General features: G+C 41.2%; 1 protein-coding gene across 3 annotated transcripts in view; it reads left to right on the forward strand.

The window, feature by feature from the left end:
• Positions 1 to 14,477, forward strand: part of LIN7A (lin-7 homolog A, crumbs cell polarity complex component) — a 124,276-nt gene extending 109,799 nt beyond the window's left edge. For all 3 annotated transcript variants that reach the window (XM_082742785.1, XM_082742784.1, XM_082742786.1), the window contains 2 exons: positions 2,487 to 2,708; positions 9,255 to 14,477. In XM_082742785.1, coding sequence (XP_082598911.1) covers positions 2,487 to 2,708 — 222 coding nt within the window. In that variant the 3' untranslated portion in view covers positions 9,255 to 14,477. The remainder of the gene's footprint in view (positions 1 to 2,486; positions 2,709 to 9,254) is intronic.
• The last annotated feature ends 9,616 nt before the right edge of the window (positions 14,478 to 24,093 follow it).

A 24,093-nucleotide genomic window follows, 5' to 3' on the forward strand; every position in this document is an offset into this window, starting at 1 on the left:
TGGGTGAACCAATGAAATTGAACCAATTTCAATGTTATTGAAATACATGAACACATACATTTTAATATTAAAAAAGAAATTAGAGAAGGGCGTCAACAATCAAATCGCCCAGATTTCCTTTTGAAGATTTTTCACATCATAACCATTCATTTTGAGGCAAATTAGAAATTTTGAGCACACTGAAAACAGGGATGATATTGTACAAAGTGGTCAGAGTTTTCCTCTATCCTTTAATGTTCTTCCCAAGAACTGAGTAGAATAGAACTCCTAGAATAAATGCTAAATAAGCATCTGTTGAGGGACCAAGTCCATGATTGAATGAATAAGAGAATGAATTGATCAATGAACAAGCCTATTTTCCTAGGCTTTAACCACAGGCAAAAACTCACTCTGCTCAACCACTGTTTATAAACCCTTGCTCTCCAGACTTGGGGAAAGGCTGGTTCTGTAAATTATCTCCAGGGCTCATCATGGTCGTTTCTTAAATCCTTAGTATCTGCTTCGTACATGTGATGAAGCAGCATTCTTACACGCCATGATGGCTGCCTCATTGCTAAATTCAAAGCCCTTTCTTTTTCTCCGTCCACATCTACCTTGATGAAGCAAGTGATAAAATTGGAACATGGTCTCTTGTCTCCAAATCTGTATAATGTGGCAATCATGAGTCTCCACACATATAACTGAAGTGTGCTTGAAATGCAACTCACTTTATTTTTTTGTAGCTCAATATAATACCATTTTTAGACCCCTTTCTGCTTGGGTTATAAATTGTGATCTCAACCAACCTGGGGTGGCCTTCCTAGTCTCTTCAGTCCACTCTTGGGTGTTCTGACACTCTCTCAGCCTATCTCCTCATGCAGACTTTTTTTTTTTTTTTTTTTTTTCTGGGAGCTTTATCTAGGAAGCAAGTCAAAAAGACCTATGCACTTTGATCTATAAATGTGGGTTAGGTTATCTGCCCCAAGGATCAGCTCACAGGGAAGATTATCTCCTTTTCTTGCGGCCCTGCAATGTCTGATGACAGCTTTCTTCTGTTTTGCCTCTCCCTAATCCCAACCTGGAGACTCTTTAGAAGGTTTGGGAATAGAAACCTCTTTGTACCTACTTGTAGTACAAGTAGTAAAAACATAGTTTCCCAACTATTATCTATACCATGATGTCTACAAGACTTGGAACTCAAAAGCCAAGAAGTGATTTATTTTTTGCTTTCTGCTTCATCATCCCTACCTTATAGGTATGTGTGCATATCTGATTATATCCTTAGTAAGTTTTTCTGAAAATAAACTATTCTTTATAAAGGGCTTATTTGATGCATAACAATAATGCCCTCTGGAAAAATCCTGTCAGTTTGTGTTAAGTTACTAGCCTTGAATGACAGTCCCATTTCCCTCGGTCCTTGCAAATACACCCGATTTTAAAAAATACATATTCACCATTTTAAAATTAGAGTTATAAATGAAGTATTTTTTTTTTCATCTGTACTTCTTTCATTGCAAGGGAGCTTTAACATCCTTTCATAGGGTGTTATTTTGTTGTTGTTGTTATTTTGTTTTGTTTTATTTTAATTATTTGTCCCTGAGTTCATGAGCCCATCTTGCTTAGGACTTTATGTACCCTAGTGCACTCTCACCTGCCTCTTCATGGTAAGAATATGAACAAATTGTCATATACTGAGAATATTTTTTCTTGTTTGTTATTTAGCCCTTTTATTGTATATGAGATATAGAAACTTACAATTTGTAAATCTGATTTTGTGATTCCCCCCCCTCCTGGCATTTTTACCTAAGCATTCTTTCTCCATTGCCAGATGAACGTTTCAGCTCTGCTTCATTTTAGTTGTTTTATGGTTTTATTTTTCCATGTAAATTTTTATTTGGTTATGTTTAGCATAGTCTAGGAGATCGGGCTCTACATTATTTTCTGTCATTTAATGATTTGTTTCAGCATCATTATTTAGCTGTCCTTTCCCCCTTTGGTCTAAATCCCCCATTTATCATATAACAAAGTTTTAGGCATGATGGATCCGCTTCTAGACTCCGTGTTCTGTCTGTCACTACAACAATAAACACTGCTTTAATCGAGATAGATTCCCAACCACATCAGTCTCTGATAGCGAAAGTTCCTCTTCGTATTATTTTTTCTTAAATTCTTTCAGAATTTCCTTGACCAGTCCAGTGCATTTCCTCTTCCAGCTGAACTTTAGAAATCCCACGCTCAACGTTAGCGAGGTCTCTTAGGTCTTGGTGGCTTCTCACCCTCCAAAGCTGAACCCCCATTCAATCCGTCCTGTACCCTAGTGCGCCCTCACCTGCCTCTCCTTCGACCACAAACGCAGTAAATAACAACAGTCCTAGCAGCGCGCCCCATCTGCCGTGCCTTCTTGACCTGTCAAACCGGGATTTGAAGGAGACCCAAATCGCAGGTGGGTCTCGCAGGGAGAAGAGGGCGCGAGCTCGCCCTTTTAAGCGCTGCCCCTGTCTTTTCAGAGCGTGGAAGGGGAGCACCACGAGAAAGCGGTGGAGCTGCTCAAGGCTGCTAAAGACAGCGTCAAGCTGGTGGTCCGCTACACCCCCAAAGTCCTGGAAGAGATGGAGGCGCGCTTCGAGAAGCTCCGCACGGCCCGGCGCCGGCAGCAGCAGCAGCAGCTCATTCAGCAGCAGCAACAGCAGCAGCAGCAGCAGCAGACACAGCAGAACCACATGTCCTAGGTGAGAAGCGCCTTCTTCACACACCCGCGAGGTCCCTGACACAGACGAGTGTGCGGAGGGCTTTCCTACGTATTGTTTCTGAGACCACTGGGACAGAAGCATTAGATTTAACAACACCCCCCCCCCTCGCCCCTGAATCACTCAAGCAAATAAAAACAATGAAGACCTCAGAAAATGTTAACAAGATAGTCGCTGACGTTTTATAGGCCATTCAGCCGTGTTATGCCAATGTAAGATATTTTGGAAAATAATATACTTGGGAGGGCCAGGTGGAGACTCTCTAGGACGCCTCTGTACACATGAGGGAAATGCGGCCTCTGGGCAACCCAGGTCCCTGGGCACGCTCAATGACAAGAGTGCGGGCTGGGTTCCAGCCCCCCACTCACCCTCTTGGCCAGTTGCCTTTGCACAGTGTACAGACTTACCAACCATATAGTGCGGATCCTGGGAAGATCCCTTTAGAATACTGATAGAAATTCCTGGAAAACTACTCCATGGTGAAGAATGATGGGGAGACCTGCCAGTGTGGGTGCCTTTTTCTAAATACCACTGTTACAAAATTTCTTAGTCAGGTCTTGCGATATGCTTTTAAGAACATTAAGGGGGAAAAAATGTAAAGAGTAAGAATCCCCGTCTTTGAAGTGCTTCCTATGTGCTAGGCTTTTCACCTATGTTATTCCTTATCCTCAGAAAAATCCTTCCAGGTAAGTATCGCTAAAACCCCATTTTTTAGATGAATGATATGAAGTTGCAGTGGCTTTGTGGAGCCCTCACAACCACACTTTCAAGGAGTGTAGAATTATTTTCCTTTTTGCTGTTGCAGGCCATTTCATCTGCCAACATCAGATAGTCTGGATTTCTATAAATTGTCCTTGCTCTCCTTTGGAAGGATAGTTAATAGCATAACACACCTCTCCACTATGATGTCTGCAAATGTGATTTTGAAGGGAGGTCCAGAGTTCTTGGGAAAATGGCAGTAGGCATTTTATCAGACTACTATTGGAACAACCAGAAACATTGGATATGACATGTGACTTTCAATGGTTTGTGACTCACACAAAAAGGAGAAGCTACATGAGGAAGTGTAAAGACTACAGGATTTGTCCTCAGACATGGCTGAGAATTCAGCAGTCTAAGTTTCTTTCAAAGCTTGTAGGTTTTATGGTATATATCCCATAGTTTGGTGACTTCAACTAAAAATCACCTTCCATTCACTCTAATTTTTTTTTAAGAGTTTATTTGTCAAAGGGGGGGTGGGGACAGAGCACAAGCAGGGGGAGCAGTGGGCAGAGGGAGAAGCAGGCTCCCTGCTGAGCAAGGAGGCCGATATAGGACTCCATCCCAGGACCCTGTAACGGTGACCTGAGCCGAAGGCAGTTGCTTAACCAACTGAGCCATCCAGGCGCCCAACCTAACGTTCACTCTAAAAACTACATTTATTTAGCGACAAGTATTTATTTGGTACTGCCCGGGGCTTGACACTGTTCAATGGGCTGTAGAAACAGCCTGAGCAAAGCAAAGTCCTTGCATCATGATGCTTACCTTCTGGTTGGAGGAGATAGTTAATATCCAGGTAAATGAAAATAGCCTATGGGGGCCAGTACTTCAGAGAGTTCAAGTAGAATGCTTTGATAGACACTGGCTAGGGGACAACCTTCTATTAGGTGATCAGGGGAGACGTCTCAAAGGAGAGAACTTTTATTCTGAGGTTGAATACTGAGGAGAAGCCAGAAATGAGCATAAGAAGGAAAGGAGTTAGCCAGTGCCTGGCTCTAAGAGAGACATGGGCTATTTGATGTTTGAGGAATAGAAAGAAAGCTGGGGTAGTTAGTTAGGAAATAATGAGTAAGGACAGAGAGGTAGATCGGGGCCGGGTCACAGAAAGCTTTTTAAATCACGGAGGGAAGTTAGATTTTATTGCGGTGGAAGCCACTAAATGTTTCAGGCAAAGATCATGTATTTAAAAAGATCACTCGTGCTGTTCTGAGGAAAACGGATGATTGCAAGGTAAGAGCGAGAGCAGCGACTAATTAGAAGGCTGTTACAGAGCAGTCCAGGCAACAGACGCAGTGGTTGGACCAGGATGACAGGGTTGGGATGGGGGGATAAGGGTGCATGTGTACAAGGCAGTTTGCCCACGTCATTTTCCTCTCTAATCCATTGCGTATACAAAGGCACTTCACCTCGCCCGGTAGTGTCAGAATCCCTTCAAAGGTCTTTTTCTCCTAATATCCATCCACAATTCTTTTTTTTTATTATTTTTTTTTAAGATTTTATTTATTTATTTGACAGAGAGAGATCACAAGCAGGCAGAGAGGCAGGCAGAGAGAGAGGAGGAAGCAGGCTCCCTGCTGAGCAGAGAGCCCGATGTGGGGCTCGATCCCAGGACCCCGAGATCATGACCTGAGCCAAAGGCAGCGGCTTAACCACTGAGCCACCCAGGTGCCCCTCCATCCACGATTCTTTAGTCAAACGTGGAACTCTTTCCACTAACTCATTTTTTTTTTCTTCCCTCCTCAGTAATGTGGACTTACACCATTTTCCTAATTGATTTGCCACACGGGCCCACAGTGAAATTATTCTACAGTGTTTTAAAAGAAATATGTTGCCGTTCAGACTCCTGAGGTCTTACTAAAAGCTTCCACTGTTCTATCTATTCAGTCATCTTTGGAAGGATACAGCTTGGCCACGACTGTAGGCTGGGCCGTGCACCCCATTTCCTTTCTCCGCTCCATCAGTCTTCATTAAATCACTTCAGAATTTCCTATTGTCGCGTTGCCAAAGACTAACATTTTTAATAAAAGACATTTACAAACTCTTTTTCTCTTGTAGAGGCTACGGGAAAGTTCTATTTAAATGAACGTGAAATTTACATTTATGCCTGCCAGGACAGCCCTTGCTGCGCACACGCTCGTGGCCCCTTGAGGTGAAATGGTAGCGGCCACTTTAAGTAGGAGCGAAGTGGTACCGAGTAGTGTCACCCATGGATTTTATGGTGAATTCAGCCAAAGAGACCTGCCTTAGCTCTTGCTCAACTCTTAATTAATTAAATTTTTAAGGATTAAATGGGATTTGTTACACTTCCTAACTCATACTATGGTTGCTTTGGGGAAGAAATTTGAAGCTAATTTGACTAATTTACTTTGAACCGATCTCTGATTTTTTTTTTTTTTTTAAGTTTGACAAGTCACGCAAAGACCAAATAAAGCAACATACTTGTGAGATAGTCTTATTGTTTATCAAGCAAAACACAATTTCTCTTCTCTAAATTAGGAATTTTTAAAAATCTAAAATAGTGTAATTTATTAAGTAATGCTAAGTAGTGCATACAAATGGAAAACAGGCTGAATGCAAGTGGTATGTGGAGACTATCTCTGTTGCCCACTTATAATTTCAAATTCCCCTGAAATAAAACTCACTTGTCTTTCCCCCTAACTTCCATGTTTCATAATCAGGAGTAGATTACATTTTCTAAAAGGCAATAGAGATGATCACTATACAACCGAATTATAGAAACCTAAACAGAGAAGAGGAATAAAGCTATTTTTATGCTACCCCCACTTTCTTGGCAAAGAGAAGTACATTTACTCAGCCTTAAGCACCTCATTTTTTAAAGCATCGTTTTATAGACATCTCTGTTTCACTCAGATTCACAAAGAGTAAAAGGAGGAAGAGGAATCCTTCTTGAGTTGTCAACATTCTGAGGAAGTCAAGACTGAAAGATTCTCCAATTTCTCTGACCTCCTATTGCTGGGTTGACAGTGGAGAATTCCCTGCATTTGAAACCAGGCTGGATCTTAACAGATTTACAAATAGCTAGAGCTTACCAGTGGCCTCACCACCTGTCAGGCCTCCACTCTCCTTCCCTTGTCTGCTACTGACCGTCTCACCTCCCACGACCAGGGCCCCAGCCACCGTCCTGCTAGTCCGATCCAGAGACCCACTGCAGAATTGAGGAAACCAGCCTCAAAGGATGACTCTGATAAAATCGAATCCAAAGAACTCAGAGTTCACCAAGCAGAAAGCCAGAATAATAGCAATAATCATCGTAATGCCAAGTAACATTTATCAAGCAGTCAGGGTGTGCCGAAAGCCTCTTCTAATTGCTTCATCCATGTTCAAGTACTTAATCTTCACAACAATCTTATGAGTAGGAGGTACTATTTTGAATCTCATTTTAAAGGGAGAAACTGAGGCATATAGGATTTTTTAAAAATCTATACCACAGTTCATAGCTTATAAGTGATAGGGCCATGATTCGAACCCAGAAACACGGGCTTCAAAGCCTCTTTCTCTACATCACCATGCTATGCTTCTGTTTTCTTCAATGGCACCCGCCCTTACATTCCCCCATCCCTTGTCACAGGACGTGGTCACACGAGCTTTCCAGGGATTCCTTACGCTACTTAGAGTCATCCAACTCATTCTTACCATTTACCCCTTACTTCAGAGTACTCCCATCAAGTCAGCTGTCTTCCTTTCTTAACTGCTGCCTTAGAAAAATTGCCACAAATTTGGTGGTGCAAAGGAACACAAATTTATTATCCCGTAATTCTTTAGGACTGAAGTCGAGCACAGTCTCTCTGGGCTTTAGGAGGCTCCAAGGAGAAAATTCATTTCCTTGCCTTTCCTAGCTTCTAGACACTCTCTCAATCCCTTGCCTTGTGGTCCTTTCTCCATCTTCACAACCAGCAAGCGTGGTTGAGCCCTCACCTTGCTCTGACATCTGCTTCCACATCACATCCCCTCCGTTGGCTCCTCCTCTCTCCACCATCCACTTTTAATGTTGATTACAGATCCTACCTGGACAATCCAGGATCCTCTCCCTGTTTTAACATCAGCTGTTTAGCAACCTTAATTCCATCTACAACTTTAATCTCCCTTTAACGTGGGATCTAATGCCAGGGATTAGGATGTGGATAGATTTAGGGTCCATTAATGTGCCTACCACAATGGCTCATTTAAAAGTTAGCAAAGGGGGCATCTGGGGGGGCTCCGTCGTTAAGTGTCTGCCTTCGGCTCAGGTCATGATCTCAGGGTCCTGGGATCCAGCCCCAGGTCTGGCTCCCTGCTCCGTGGGAAGCCTACTTCTCCCTCTCCCACTCCCCCCTGCTTGTGGTCCCTTTTTGTGGTCTCTTTCTCTCTCAAATAAATAAATAAAATCTTTAAAAAATTAAAAAAAGTTAGCAAAGCAATCAGAGTGATAAAATTTACATCAATATGGGAAAAAAAAGGCTTTTATTTAAACAAGTAAAAAAAAAAACCAGTGATCCTTTGAATTACAAATCAAAGCAATGAGAGAAATAATGGGAACATTTGGTGCAGATGGTTCTTCCCAGTGGGTGTTTCAGTGACCCACATTTTGGATGCCCGGTGATCTCTTAGCTGCTGGCATGTCTCTCAGGCCTACTCCCTCCCCACTCTCTGGAAAGGTGAAAAGACCCAAGACTGTTACTAAAATTCACCTGTTCTGAGTCCTGTTCCCTTGCGACATGTACTATATAATAAATTAATTTGTTAAAAATTCAGTTTCTAGATCTCTGTCCCTTGCCCACCCCGGGGACCTATAAGAAGTTATTCAACAGAAGATTCTGTGAAATGGTCTGTTATGGAGATTAAGAAAAAAAATATGTAGAACTTTTAACAAAATATGTGACAATTAGTGAGCACTCAGTTGGAGTAGGTGTCCTATTGTAGTAGGGGTCCTGAAGAAGCACAATGGCCTTGTGCAGGGCTTTGGAAGCCCCACTCAAGCGCTTCCAGGCACATCTACTGAAGGCCTGCCAGCGCTGAGTGGGGGGGAGTGGGGGGGCAGGGGGCTGATGCAAAGTAGGCAGATTACGAGGCCGGCCACAATTTGTAAAAATCCATTTTGTGTAGCATGCTTGACATTCATGGGCATAAAAAATATCTGCAGCTTTAGAAACAGAGATCGGAAAGCACTGTTGTCTCTGAAATGATCCCATAGTGGGGGAACAGTTACTGGCCTCGGGGAGAGTGTTCCCATGAGGCTGCTTCTCGGGGTCCGAGCATGTGGGCGGCTGCCCACGGCGTTCAACTTGGTGTCAGGCTGACCTTGTGGGAGAAGAAACGGGCCTGTGAATCTGCTTCAGAGCAGGGGAGGCTGGTGTTTCCCACTTGTCAGTGGGAGGCTCTGCTGGTGGTACCCCAACCAGAGCACTACTAATCGCCCTGTAATCACACTGTAAAGGTTAGCTAGGCTTCACCTTCGTGAAGAAGAGAGAGAGGCATCCGGAACTGGGAAGCAGAAATGTTGGGCTTTTGAAATGCTTCCCGACTGGTGTTCTGTGTTTCATTTGGGGGAACAACTGTGTCTTTTCCATCCTCGTTTGATAATGACTTCCTTGGCAAACATCAAGCAACTTTTTTTTTTTTAGTATTTGGAAGATTGTGCATGAGTGACAGGGCCTAAAATAATTCTTGCTGTTCTCGCATAGTGCACGCTCTTTTGATATTTTTAGCATATTGTCGTTGACAAATGAATACTCATCACTGGCTTCCCTTCGCGCTTCCCCCCTCTTTCAGGTCCTTAAAGAGAAGCCACCTGATCGAAGATCCGATAGTCACAAATTCGAAACCGGGCTTCCGAATCCCAGCACATAGTAAAAGGAAGAGACCACATTGATAATTATACCTGTCAAGAAGCGGTGAACACGGGGTGTATGAATTCTTTACCAAGGCGACTCGACACCGTCTTTCTCGGGGGCTGAATCCCACTGCTCACACACTCTTTACACACACAGACCTTCCATTCGCTGCAGTGGGAATTCTCAGTGTGTAAAGGGAGAGGTTTTCCAGTCTGCAGACTGAAGTAGTACAAGAAGAGTCAAGTCAATGACTTTCTGATAAATCACCAGGCCAAGACAAAGTGAATCTTTGGGCTATAGCTTTTCCAGAGATGAACGAATCCCTCTTTAGGCTGTATTTCAAACTGTATCAGTTCAAGGTTGTTATCACTTACAAGAAACCTACGCAGGGTACCCATACCCTGACCTTGTCCACATCCATATTGCTGAATTGTCCGAAATAGAATTCCAGTTAATTGCAAATTTAGCATTTATCCACACCCCCCCCCTTCAAAATGGCAAGTTATGCTATTGATACTCTATTCAGGTTCTAGAAGCAACTGGCTTTTTATTTTCTGTCTCCATGAATTTAATTATGCATTAATGGAGTGCAACAATTTTTGCCCAACTTTTGGTTTACTAGAGGCAAAGGAAGAGAACTCTCATAGGGTATTTTTTTTTTAAATTTAAGTATTGCTTTTATCTATGATTATTGATTCTAACAGGATATAATGTATATTTATTCCACACAATATATATTATCAGAGTGTATTTGCTACGAACTGAGGTCTTCTCTTACCAAATGTTACAAATCTGGTAAGAGAACACTAGCAACAGACCTAGCTTTTGGTTAAGTTTTATATTTTTTGATTGATAAACTCTGGAGAAATCTAAACTCTTTCTACCTACACCGATACATCGTTATAGAAATTTATTTAATATTTTAAAGCTGAGAGCTTTACAAAGCTCAATTATGATATGTGTTCATACACACACACTCACACACACACACACAAATACATATTTCACACAATGTTTAGATCAGTTTCCCCAAAGATAAACTGGACATTTTTGGCAATCTAAGACCAAAAGTATTACTCCTTTTAAAATTATGCAGCTGTAAACCAGGATATAATATTGTAAATGAAAAGAAGCTGTTCCTTCTAGAGGGAAAAAAATGCCTCGTTCATTACACATATTCATGTAGGGAAATAGACAAGGAGAAACCATCTTTCAGGAAGTATCAGTTGCTGGAAAATGATCTATTAGGAGCCCCCTATACAGATCATCCCTTTTGAGTTATGATAAATCGAAGCACATAAATTGACTTTACTCAATGGAATGAATAGGAAGCAATAATCATTTAGGCACTTAAATAACTTAGGCACAAAATGTACCAGAAAAAAGAATAAATGTTTCAGCTGAAACATTCTAGAAAGAGCATTGGAACTGAGGCAAATGTTTGGATGTTCCCTTTTCTCAAATGCAGAAATTGATTCCCCAACCTAGAGTTTACATTTCAGATAGTCCCCCAAATTAGAAATCGATGAAACTCTGTTCAAGAGCTATTGCTTGAAAACAAGATAAAACCAGTCAGAATAAAATAGAACCACACATTTTCTTTTGCCCTGCCAAGGGGTAGTATTGTCAGTACCAGTTCTGCCTGTTCTTCGCAACACATCACCCAGCAGAGAGCAAAGAGCGAGGAAACTAGGAGCTACACCAATTTCAACAACCTTCCTGTGAACATATCATTTTTTACTGGAGAAAACTGGGGTGGGGGAGGGGAGGGAGGGCAAGGGGAGGGCGGACCTTGAATGTTATGTAAAATAGGTTTACAAAAGAGATAAGCATGACTAAAGGGAGTGAATGGAGACTACGTGCGAGTATTACTCAGTTTGAAAGAGGTAGTTCTCATTTTTATAAGAAAAATTTAATAAAACATATATTTTAGTTATCATTTAACAAAGAAGTATAAAAGCTATTCAGACGATGCCACAGATTCTCATAAAGGGAAATCATTGCACCCTTGTAATGAGAAAATGGTCATTTCAACACATTTCAATGCCTTGTGTAAATTTGGAGCTTAAGGTTTGTTTTCATTTAACCGTAAGCGTATGGTTGATATGAAATGATCATATGTTTTTCCATCAATATATACTGTCATGGTGTTATAGAAGCAGCTATCAAATGAACCGATACCTTACATTTGTGTTTTCTAGATGTCTTTGTATGTTATGCTTCACTTGCATAATGTTAAATGCTAATAAATGTATGCCAAGTCCTTTGTCAAAGTGAAGGGGCGAACCATCACACCAAAGGCATCTAAAGACAGATTACATGTCACAGTGGTCCTACATACAAATGACCAAATGGCCAGGTTTGGGTTTTGTTTTGTTTTCAGTAAAATCTGGTCATTGAAATATAAACCTTCTCTTAAAGTTTTAATCAAAAGTTTCTGTTCCTAAGACTTAGAGAGGCCCCTGTGTGGTTCTCTACGTTTCACCGAAGCCAGAGGGAAAGGGAAAAAATTTACTACCACTTGTACTAATGTTCTAATGTTCTTTATTATTAATGATCCTGGTAGAGCCACTGATGTGTCCAAAATCATATTAAGGACATATCAGGTTGCTCTTATGTGAATGTCACTCTTGAGTCTCATAATTAGATATTCAAAGTTAGGGGGGAGATCTGGTACTACTAGTCTTCCATGATCCTGGTGACTTTGAGTTCTTTCCTTTGGTCAGGTCGGTGGCCAGATTTTGCTAAACTCTTTCCTGCTGTGATTTTGAAGGCCAGTACACAGAGCATAGTTTAGTAAAAAGAATACCTGAACCTCTCCATTGGGGGCATTTCCATTTTGATTCTGTTGCCATTTGAAATAGAACATCCGCCGGGAGATAATGAGCTTAAATTACAATTGACTTTTGGAAAAGTAACAGACTTTTGTGCTTCCTCAATCATGTAATCAATGGGGAATTCTCTCTGTCTGTGAACTACCCCTATCTTTTAAGACAATGCTAAAATCTAAATGTAAAATCTAGCTTTCAGGGGCTTTTTAAGAAATCAAGGCTGTCTCGGACAAACTTGGCTAGAGATGGATTAATTACATCAATTTACAAATGCGGTTCTCAACCGCGACAAATCGAACGGATGTGATCCCAGCTCGTTTTACTCAGCTGTGCCCATAGGACTCCAAGACGCTGGGAGATTTTGTCTACGTTATCTTAAACGTCTATAGGTATCTGTGAATGGGTGAATAATGCCTGAATTTCTCATCTTTTAGCTGGTTTGTGTTTATTATACAGACAGCCTGTTAATAAGACCAGCTTTCGATAGAGCTGTGAAGTAGAAATCAATGCTCTGAAGACTTAGGGAAGCCAACGTTAGGCAATAGCTCCCCAAACTTGGGGCAGTCCTACCCAACGTGGCCCTCTCTGGATCATAAACTCCACGAGAAGAAGGTCTGTGCCGGCTTTGTAGACCTGACATCCGGTGGGGGCCTGCCACATGATAGGTGCTCAAATGGTGTTTGTTGAATGAATGGAAGATTGGGTTTAGGTCGATAGACAAACGAATCTTGCCTTCAGATAATGTGAAAAATTTCACCAGCATACAGCAATTGGCACTGTAATTTCTGAATTTCATAGAACCAGAATTGACTCTTTTCATAAATAAATACTTTTCAGATAGATTGAATTTGGAATCAATTACTTGAAACCTTCAAGGATTTGAGGCCATTTAGATGAGGGATAGTGTTTGGGGATTAAGTTTTTAACAATGAAGAAAGCTCAGCCTTTCTAGTTCTTTATGAAAGCTCCCTGAGTTATTTTGTAAGGGCGATTAAAAAACATAGAACTCCATTTATGAGTTTTATAAAATATTCTGTTTCAATTTTTAAAAAAGGAAGAAAAGTCATGACATCAAGCACATGATTAATATCACCTTTCATATTTTCTGATAACTTCTCTCTGAGGAGTTCATAGTAATTGGGGACACATCTCTAAATCTTCTTCTGCTTTCAAAAGATCACTTCTTTCCCATTCGATTTCTAGACTATACGTGACCTAAAGATGAATCACAGCTACTAAGCCTTTTCCATGTATTTATTCATTTAACAAATATTTCCTGTGCACCGAGTACATGGTAGGTTCTAGAAATACAATGGCAAACAAGACAGACATAGTGCCCTCCTGGGGCTTACTGTGAGGAACTCCACGTTCCTCTGGTGATAGCTAGGGTTTACTGTCCATCTCCCTCTTCACAGCTGACATAAAATCCCTGGCTCATGGAAATCATGAAAGACCCCCTGCTCATATTTTATGCGAGCTTGCTTTTCTAAAAGCAACACTCAAAAATACTACTCACCTTGCCCAGATACCATAGTTAGATCCCAGCAAGGTAGGTAAGTAATAATTTATTCATAATACTTAGCTATTACTAGGTTCTGCTGTGCTTGGTACTTTCCATGGGCTGTACCACTGAATCCCTTCAACAACTCTAGTAGGTTTCATTTTATAGGTAAGAAAACTGAGTCACAGGTATGCGACTTGTCCAGGTCACACAGCTAGCAGAAGAAATGGGGATCTGAACCCATGCAGTGTAACATAAGAGTTCATGTGTCTAACCATGATTTGTGGTTTGGGGGATGCCATTACATTAAAATAAACGGGTCATTAAATGAGTCACTGTATATAAAAGTCCTTTGAAGTTGTAAAGTAGTAAACAAAAAGATAGCTAGCTCAGTATTAAGGTCAACAGTCCATCAGAGGCAGAAGCAGACTGAGAACTCAATCTTACATTAACAGCTTACTCTCGAGAAGAACATGTCAAGCCAGGGACATGGATAAAGTGCAGGTTCCGAAAAATTTTGACGTGTGATAAATATGTCAATGACTTTTCAGAATTATGTGTTAGCCACTGTGTCTATCTGGTGCTACAAGAAACAAACAAAATCCCTTGCTGTAAGGGCTTCTAATAAACACACAGTGTGAAGCTGAACCAAGGATATTCCACATTTCCAGGGAAAGATCGGGCAATAGTACTATTTTCTCACCGTTGCATGTGATCGTGTCTTTCCAATTGTTTTCTTTATTTTTCTGAAAGAGCTGCAAAACTGTGCAGTGGTTCAACCTGACCAAAGTGGTATTATGCTGCTGGGAAGTAAAAGTATTAGACACCAGACTGGAAGTATTGTCTTCATTATCAAATAACTTTTAAGTTCATTTAAAAAAAGGGTGTAGGGGTGCCTGGGTGACACAGTCTGTTAAGCCTCTGATTCTTGGTTTCTGCTCAGGTCATGATCTCAGTGTTGTGAGATGGAGCACAGCATCGGGCTCTGTGCCCAGTGTGGAGTCTGTTTGAGATTCTCCGGCTCTGTCCTTCTGCCCCTCCCCATCCTCACACTCACTCTCTCTTTCTGTCTCTCTCAAACCAATCTTTAAAAAATAATAAAACAGTGAGTGCTGTGAAGTGTGCAAACCTGGCGATTCACAGACCTGTACCCCTGGGGCTAATAATACATTATATGTTTATTTTAAAAAAATTTTTAAAAATTATCTTTTTAAATAAAAAAATAATAATAATAAAACATGGATATAGAAAGATTTTTAGATGCCGAAGTTGCCTGAATATTTGGATGCCAATTTTCTTGTACTTTTTCAGTCCAGACCATACAGTGGGGTCACATTTTTGAAGGGGTGGGTTTGAAATCCAATGTGAAAGGCAGAAATTGAGACTGCCCTAATGTTAGAACAACAGCGGATGTGACCACGTTTCCAGAGGCTGACAGGAACTGACCCCTTCTGTGGGAATAGCGAACTCCTGCTTTCATCTTATTCCCTCACAAAGAAGAAACCTCCATGTGATTTACACATGTGCTCTCTCTCTCTGCCCCTCCCAGTTAAATGTGCACACCATGCAACTTAAGTGGTGGTTCCTGCTGGTGACAGCAAAGAGTCTTCTTAAGAAATCTTTAAAATCATTATTCTCCCCCCCAGTACTAAGTAATTAGCCCCTTCAAAATAGTTAACATTTTAGGAAGTTTAGCTTTGCACATCACACACCAGTGAGGACATTTAAATATTTTATATCCCAAATCACACTGGTTACACCTCTCCACCTCCCTCCTCCTTTTGTCCTCTTTATTTTTTCTGGTAATATTCTCTGTGCAAATATTGTCATCTTTCTCACTTCTATTTATATCTAGTCTTAGATTCTTTGGATTTCACTTTGGCAAAGTCTCCTGAAATTATCTTCCTTTACCCATTCTCACTATCCCTACCCATGCATAGAACCTGAGTATTTTTTAGCAAGGCTTTCAGGAGCTTTTAACTATTTTCACAACATGCTTCTCCAATTTTCCCTATATGTCAGTGCTAGGTAAGCCCTTCCCCCCAACTGAAGCTATTCCTTTGTTCAAAATCATCTGACGGGTCTCTTATCACCACACACACACACAAAGTCAGATTTTCAGTCTAAACCAAAACACTAGTATGGTGTTGGGGAAAGAGGACGTTAGAGTGCCCTCCCACCATATTTTACACCACAAGTGTAAAATATGGAACATGAAATGTGATAATATTGATATCTGGTGCATGGGTTGTGAAATAGAAGTTACGAGTTTCCTGACACTGAAACAATTACAAGTTCTTTTTCAAGGTGAAATTAAAAACAAAGAGACACTAGCAGTGTTTTTTTTTTTTTTAAAGATTTTATTTATTTATTTGACAGAGAGAAATTACAAGTAGATGGAGAGGCAGGCAGAGAGAGAGAGAGAGGGAAGCAGGCTTCCAGCTGAGCAGAGAGCCCAATGAGGGACTTGATCCCAGGACCCTGAGATCATGACCTGAGCCCAAGGCAGCGGCTTAACCCACTGAGCCACCCAGGCGCCCACTAGCAGTGTTCTATAGCAAAGATATCTATCAAGATTCCATCAGATTATGATCCACAAACTCCAGAGTATTTGCTTGAGGTAGGGGCTGTGTGTGCCCGCATGTACACGTGTGCACACTCATGTTTGTGTGTGTGTGTGTGTGTGTACAGATGGGTTACCATGCTAACGTTAGGAAGAGGTATAGGTTGAGATGCATTTCCCTACTATACAACATTGTGTTTTTAGCCATCTTGCTCTGTCTCGTGGTCCAAGTTGACCACTACCTATTACTAGAAACTATAAGACCTATACTATGATATACAGTCATACCTACACTGTAAACCTTCCCCTGAGCTTTTAATTATTTCTGAGCTGCCTCTTGCCTTCCTCTATATCTATGCCTAAAAAAAAATTGCTCAAATTTTAAATGGTCCCTCTTCAAAGAAGCTTTGTCTTTATCTTCCAAGCCTGATACTATCTACCCCATCATCACACTCCATTGTGGTATCTGTACCATCCTCCAGCTCTTCTTTTAGCTGACAGTATAACTATTTGTGCCTTTATCATCCTAATTTGCCCTGAAGTTAGTAATTACCTATGGAATGGGTGCTTACTTAAGAGGAATTACCTTTCATTTGTCAACACATTTGTCATCACAGAACGACTTCTGTATTATTTTGGGGTCTATCTCAGTAGTTCACCCATGAAACTCATCTGAATTGAGGACTCAACACCAGACACTTTTAAAAGTGAAAAAAATGGGGATGCCTGGATGGCTCCGTGGGTTAAGCCTTTGTCTTTGCCTCAGGTCATGATCTCAGGGTCCTGGGATCGAGCCCCGCATTGGGCTCTCTGCTCAGCAGGGAGCCTGCTTCCTCTTCCTGCTTCTCTGCCTACTTGTGATCTCTCTGCATGTGTCAAATAAGAGAAAAAAAAAGTAACCTCTAAATCTTTTTATTAAAAAGAAAAGAAAACATAAAGATAATAGTGTTAATTCTTATCACTTATTTCCTAGGTTTCTCTAACCTGGTTTTTTGCTCTCAGGATGAATATGAAGGTTGATATAAATATTTAAGACATCCCCCCCACCACCCTTTCCACACACACATACACACACATACAATGACTTTAATGATCGCTTATCCCCATGTATTTGTTCGGTTGCATATTACATGGAGAAAACAGTAATGGGTAAAATTGGGTTTCAAGTTAGCAACTGAACAAACAAGGTGGGTACCGTGTTACCACTTCCGATTAGAGTCCATTCCTGTATTAATGGTCCCGACTGTTTCTGCCATTCACTAGATACAGGCCTACCTACTTATTATCAGTCCTCCCCTTCCATGAGCCCCCAAGCCTCTACATCAGCCATGAAGGACTGGGAAGCTAAATATATTGTCTCTGCTTTAGCTTATACAGGAAAATAAAAGTTAATGGAAATCAAACAATTTCTCCAGTCGCAGTCACGCATTGCGGTCTTTGGTAGGGAGAACCTAGTTTTATCTGAATGGCCTGTCTATGCCAAACCTATTTAACATCTAATTTGAGCATGATATTCATTTATTTCTCTCCACAAGATAGAAAACACAGTATCTTACAGGAAAATTCCCACGCAGAGACTGAAATCTGCACTCTTTTGAATTCTTTAAGTTACAAACAGAGCTCCAAGAAATCTCCTACATGAACACAACATAGTGTCAAAGAGCTTAGTTGCTACCTGTCTACTAAACTCCCTGTGTATTCTTGTCCATTAACTGGGTTCTATCTAACCAGGCGGTAAGAGCAGGGTGCTGACTGACAGCCACAGAAGGAGACCCAGAGAGGCTCCCTACCTGGATTTTTGGCGACACGACTTCCCAGCGTCGGGTCCTCTGAGGAGAGGGTTGAACTCCACAAAGAGCTTGGCTTAGATGGACACACTGTCACTTCCACCATATTCGAGTGACTAAAACAAGTCACAAGGCCAGCCCAGATTCAAGGATTGGGGAAAGAGCCTCTCCTGCCTAACAGGAGATGTTCAATGCAAAGGACATTACAGTACAGAGAGGGACAGAAAACTGAGCAATTTTTCAGTCTGCAGCAATGCTTTTGTGAAAATAAGATGCTTGAGAAAACATCCTGGGTAGACAAAGCTATAGCTAACAGCTAACGTTAAGTGTGTCCTGTGTGGGCCAGGCACTGTTCTAAGAGCCTAACACGCACTGACACGTTTTAATTCTTCCAACATCTTTCATTTCAGGAAAATAGATGACCTGCCTATAGAAGGCTGGATGGGACTTCTTGTTAGAAAAGGAACCATAGTTGAGTCCAAGGCCAGGAATTCCCTGAACTCTGGGCCATTGTCATCAGAAGTCAAGATTATGCTGCGTAATTGCTGCTTGGGTGTCCAGTTGCCCAGGTAGAATACAACAACTAATAACATAAAGTATTAGGGCTCTCCAAAGAAACAGAAGCAATGGGAGATAGATAGATAGATAGATAGATAGAGGATAGATAGTTAGAGATCTATGATAGGAATTGACTCAGGTTACTATGAAGGCTAAGAAATCCCACAGTCTGCCATCTGCCAAACAGAGAACCAGGAAAGCTGATGGTGTAATTCGGTCTGAGTCTGAGGGCCTTGGGACATCCTGAGAACCTGCACTGCCTGTGTCAGTAGGCAGGAGAAGATGCATGTCCCCGTGCCAGCAAGAGGGCAGATCCACCCTTCCTCTGCCTTTTTGTTCTATTCAGGCCCTTGATGGACTGGGTGTTGTCCTGCATTTGTGAGAGTGATCTCCACTTGATCCACTGATTCATATGCTAATCCCTTCCAGAAACACCCTCACATACAGTCCCAGAAATAACATTTTGCCCGCTATCTGAACTTCTCTTGTCCCAGTCAAGATGGTACATAAAAATCAACCATCACAGATGGTTTCAACTTCTTCCTCCCAAAGAGAATGCGATCTAATGAGGCAGATGTAATAGGATGTTGAAAGGGTTCCCCCTCCCCCGCCCCGCCATTAGCAAGAATTATGGCTAAGACTTGAGGCTGAAATCAGAATTTACCAAACATTACCAGAATCTGAAGACACTGTTAGACTTTTTTTTTTTTTTTTTTTTTAAGATTTTATTTATTTATTTATTTATTTGACAGAGAGAGAAATCACAAGTAGGCAGAGAGTCAGGCAGAGAGAGAGAGAGAAGCAGGCTCCCGCTGAGCAAAGAGCCCGATGCGGGGCTCGATCCCAGTACACCGAGATCATGACCTGAGCCGAAGGCAGCGGCTTAATCCACTGAGCCACCCAGGCGCCCCACTGTTAGACTTTCTAAGACCGTAGCAGAATGGGCTCCATTCACATCAACCTCTACCCAATCACCAAACATCACAACAGCTGAAAGAGGGAGAGAGACAGAAAGATATAGAATATGTAATATTTTAGAAATTTTCCATTTCTGCCTCCACTCCCATCCAGCACAAGCCATGTGAGAGAGGAGAGCTTTAAGGCAATCTCTCATAAAGAGGTAGGGGTTACTCTAAGAAAAAAATAATTGGAAACTCACTCCCTTGCTGAACAATTGCTGAACTGTGGAAATATGTCATTCCCCCAAAGTGCCATTACTTCTATAGCTGAGAGCAATGAGAGGGTTCTTAGGAGACCCTTGAGATTATCCCTTGGACGTGGGGCACACATGAACAAGGAGACCAAAGACAAGGAGACTCCTCCAGGGCCTGCACCAGCAAGGCTTGAAAGGAGTGTGGTGCTTGAGGAGAACAAATCTCTGTTTCATTCCAATTCCCTCTGGTCCTCAGGATACCCTAAGAAGGTTCTCAGTAGTGCCAATAGGTCTGTACGATGAAGTATAGAATTTAGAGGAGGTGCTTGAACGAACTTGGGTGTTACATCAATGTCAAGTTGTTAAGCTTCTAAATGCTTAAACGCTTATTTTGCCTCTCACCAGTAGTAAACCATTTGTGGGCCAAAGAGACTCCATGGACCGACCACACTTTGAACGTGAAAGGGAGCAGGTTTTGCCAGGATATGTCACTTTGGCATAAGGATTATTTTGAGCTCAAGGCATTCAAGACCTAACAGACTCAAGGAAAAATTTTACCCCTCCTTTAATTACCTAAAAGAATTTAGATATGGGGCTTGGCCCAGAAAGAGAGCTATTATGAGATAAGTTTTTATCTGAAAGACCTATTGATAGGGCAGGGCAAACATCTCATTACTAAACTAAACATCTGCTCTTCTGACTGCCTGCTGAATTAGCCTCCTCCCCTTCGAAGGCCCGCATCCTATTCCTTAGCTCTGGACAGCAGATAAGCCTCAACTGCCTGACTTGCCCTGGAGTCTCATATGTTTGGGGCTCCCATATGGACTAAATTAAATTTGTTCTTCTCCTGTTAATCTGTCACATGTCAATTTAATTATTAAAACAACCAAAGAATCTAGATGGAAAGAGGGTAAAAATTTTCCACTGCTACAAACAGCACAGCCTATATACACTCTGCAGAAGAGCTCTGGATCGAATATAAAGATTGCAGATTTAAATAGAACCAAGTTTTAATTTCAATGGACAAAAGCAAACAGAAAGTTGTGAAATCTGCCCAAGATACCGCCAAAAAAGGATTGCAAGGAAAAATTTTTTTAAAAATTGCTGAAAAAAATTGAAAAGCAGAAGAACAATATCATTTATACCATTGAATACAGAGATTTTCAACAAATTCGTGAACTTATAATAATTCTCATTCTAAGTTTAAACTCATTTTACCCTTTTGTGAGTGCTTACATTAGAATACAGTCCGATCACAGCAATGATCTGCTTCAAAAGTGAACCAATCAGAGCAACAGTCTTGTGTGACACTTATTTATAATAAATATTTAGTCTGTTCCGGGTACCAAGCTCTTCAAAAACCCTTGGAACTTCCTAGGATGAGCTCAACAAAGGTGTCTTTTGTTATGTTAATGAAGCAGCTTTCAGAAAGTCCCTAGGTCACCTAAGGATGTGGGCTGATTGCTGGTGGAGCCAACTTCATGATTAGAAGTCTGGAACATTCAGACTTACCCTGTACCCTTCCAGGAGGGAGGAGGAACTGGAGGTTGAGTTCAGTCACCGATGGCCAGGGATGTAATTTATCATGCTGCTGTAATGAGGCTTCCATAAAATTCCTAAAAGGACAGCGTTCAGAGAGCATCCGGGCTGGTGAACATAGGAAGATTGAGGGAGAATGGTGTGCCTCAAGAAGCTGTGGAAACTCTATACCCTTTCCCCACACCTGTTCTATGCTTGCTGTTCCTGAGTTGTATCTTTTTATAATAAACCAGTAACCTAGTAAATAAAATGTTTCTCTGAGTTCTGTGAGCTACTCTAGCAAATTAATAGAAACCATGATGGGGGTCACTGGAACCTCCAGTCTCTAGCTGGTTGGTCAGGATATCAGCGGCAAGGGACCGACCACAGTGATGTTCATGCAGTTTGCTGAGTTGCATTCTTTTATAGTAAAGCAGTAATCTTGTAAATAAGACGTATTTTATTTGGACGCAAGGCAAATGAAATCTCCTTAGGACTGTTCCTTACATGTTCTTCCATGTAGACGATTGCTTGGTTCAGGTCAGAGAGAAGCACACACACCGCGCAGACAAGAGTTTGTTTCCCAGCCTGTGAAAGAAAATGCCTAGGCCAAGAGACGGAGGCCTGTTGTGGTTCTATGCTGAGAAATTTTCAGAAATTCATATGTTCAGGAAAAAAGCAAGCTGTTGGATTTACAATTTTCATTTCAAATATACTTTTAGAGAGGGATCACACTCAACATAGCATTAAGAGTTTTGCATTTCCTATTTCGTATTGGACAGAAATACACCCCAGTGGGAAGATGTCATTCTCTTGCATACCTTGACTGGAAATCACTGAACAAAAAAAGGCGAACACATGTTCCCTTTCCCACAAAACAGAGAGCTGCTATATAAAAACTTGAGACTCGTGGCTTACCTTTCTCTGGCCAAGGTTTATAGTACAAGCAGCACCAGGGGTCTTTTTATTTAAAACAAAAACAAACAAACAAAATAAAGAGGAATATCTTGAGAGTGGTTTCTCATCATGGGAAGCATGGTAAAGTTAATGAGAATAGTCATTAGTTACAAAATAGTGGGGAAGGGGCCCTGAGCTTCTAAGGTTGTCTGGATTTTGTTTTGTTTTTGTTTCGGTCATGGTGATGGTAAAGATTTGAAGAGCAGTAAATTCGAAGGGTGGAAGCAGGTCTCTTTCCCCATTAGAGAGAGAGACAGCAATTCACCTTGGGGATTGAATGAAGAAGTTGGAATTTAATTTAAACATAAAGCCATTACCCATACTTTATTCTTAGAGGACACTGAATCACCATTCTGTGTGTGTGCGTGTGTGTGTCTGTATAGTGTATAGTGTGCAGCGTGTGTGTGTGTTAAAGAAAAAGTAAAGGAACCCAGAGGAAAGCCTTGGTCTTACCACTCCAGCAACTGGGGAGCATCTCATGAAACACCAGTCTTCCTCTCTCTTCCAGGAATGACTCATAATCTTGCTTCTCTCCTTTTTTGTTTCCTAACAACTGGCATCCCAGACTATAACTTTATACACTTGAAATGAAGCAAAAAGAAATTTGTAGACAGGTTAGGATATACATTATATAATAAAAGAGTCACTTAGAACCGTCAGTGAAATTAAGAAAACAGTGATGTAACCTAATGCATGACCTACCTGTTGATAAAATGAGAGCAGTGAACTTCCGAATGCAAATTTGAAATTCAATTTTTTCACGTGGCCTGGAAATACACAAATGGCTTTCCACGGCTCGCAGGTGCAATTTTCGATCTTACCACCAGGGGGCAGAAAAAGGCCTTGAAAGGAGAGCTCTTCAATCACTTAGACGTGAAAATGTCAAAACCTTACCACGAAGGGAATGCAAAGAAAGCCAAAGAAATAAAGTGCGTTGATGAGCACGATGGTTCTTTTGTTTTAACAATACAGGATGCCAGAAGGTGTAGCTATGACAAACCATCTCAGCCATTTTCCATCTCAGTATCTTTTAAAGATATGATAGTTTCATCAACCATCATTTTGCTGGTTTGCGTTGAGGAGGCAATGCCTCCTCTCTCTGAACGTGAGCAAGTACTAAAGAAAGGAAGGGGCAACATACGCACCCGGTTTACTTCCTGAAGTGAATTCACCTGTCTGAAAAGGGGGACATTGTGATATTGCCATAGGAAAACCTTCAACACGGACTTCTTCCCTAAGGAGTTCTCTTGAGTCCTAGCACATCTAGCTGAAAAACTGCAAGCAAATCCACAATTTCTCTTGGTGTGTCAGTGCCAATAGAGTTTAGTTTAGTCACTGACACATTCTAAATTAAATTCCAGGCTATCGGCTATACAATCAATAAAATCATGGTTAAACTTCTGGTTTATAGGCAAGTTTCACAAGTTATCCTTGAATATGTAAAATCAACCTGCCATGTGCCTTTAATTTAAACTAATCAGTTCATGTTCAAAAATCTCCCCTGGGTTTTTATTTTAAACAGGACTTCTCCAAAAAATAATTGGTCTTAGAATTAAGTTGGAAAATGTCTTTGAAATCTGGCAGTCCTAATCTTCCCTTCCCAGTTCCTTAACTCTTTTTGCATTCTATACACCACCACCACCACCATCTTCCCTGAGTGCCAATATATATATGATTGCTCAACACCTGTTGTCACAACCTCAATTGCTATAAATGACCCAGTGACCATCTTCCCAGGTCACCCTTCTGAGCACCAACTGAAGTGTTACAAGCCTCGAATACTTAAAGCCGAAGGAAGAAGAAACGGCACAAAACTTTAGACTCAGGATGCTGGTTTAAATCCCAGCTCTGCTCTTACTAGCCAATTTCTTAACTTCTGAGTGATTTCTTTTTCTCTTTTGTAAAACAG

This window comes from Mustela nivalis, assembly GCF_964662115.1.
Source record: "Mustela nivalis genome assembly, chromosome: 7".
Classification (NCBI taxonomy): domain Eukaryota; kingdom Metazoa; phylum Chordata; class Mammalia; order Carnivora; family Mustelidae; genus Mustela; species Mustela nivalis.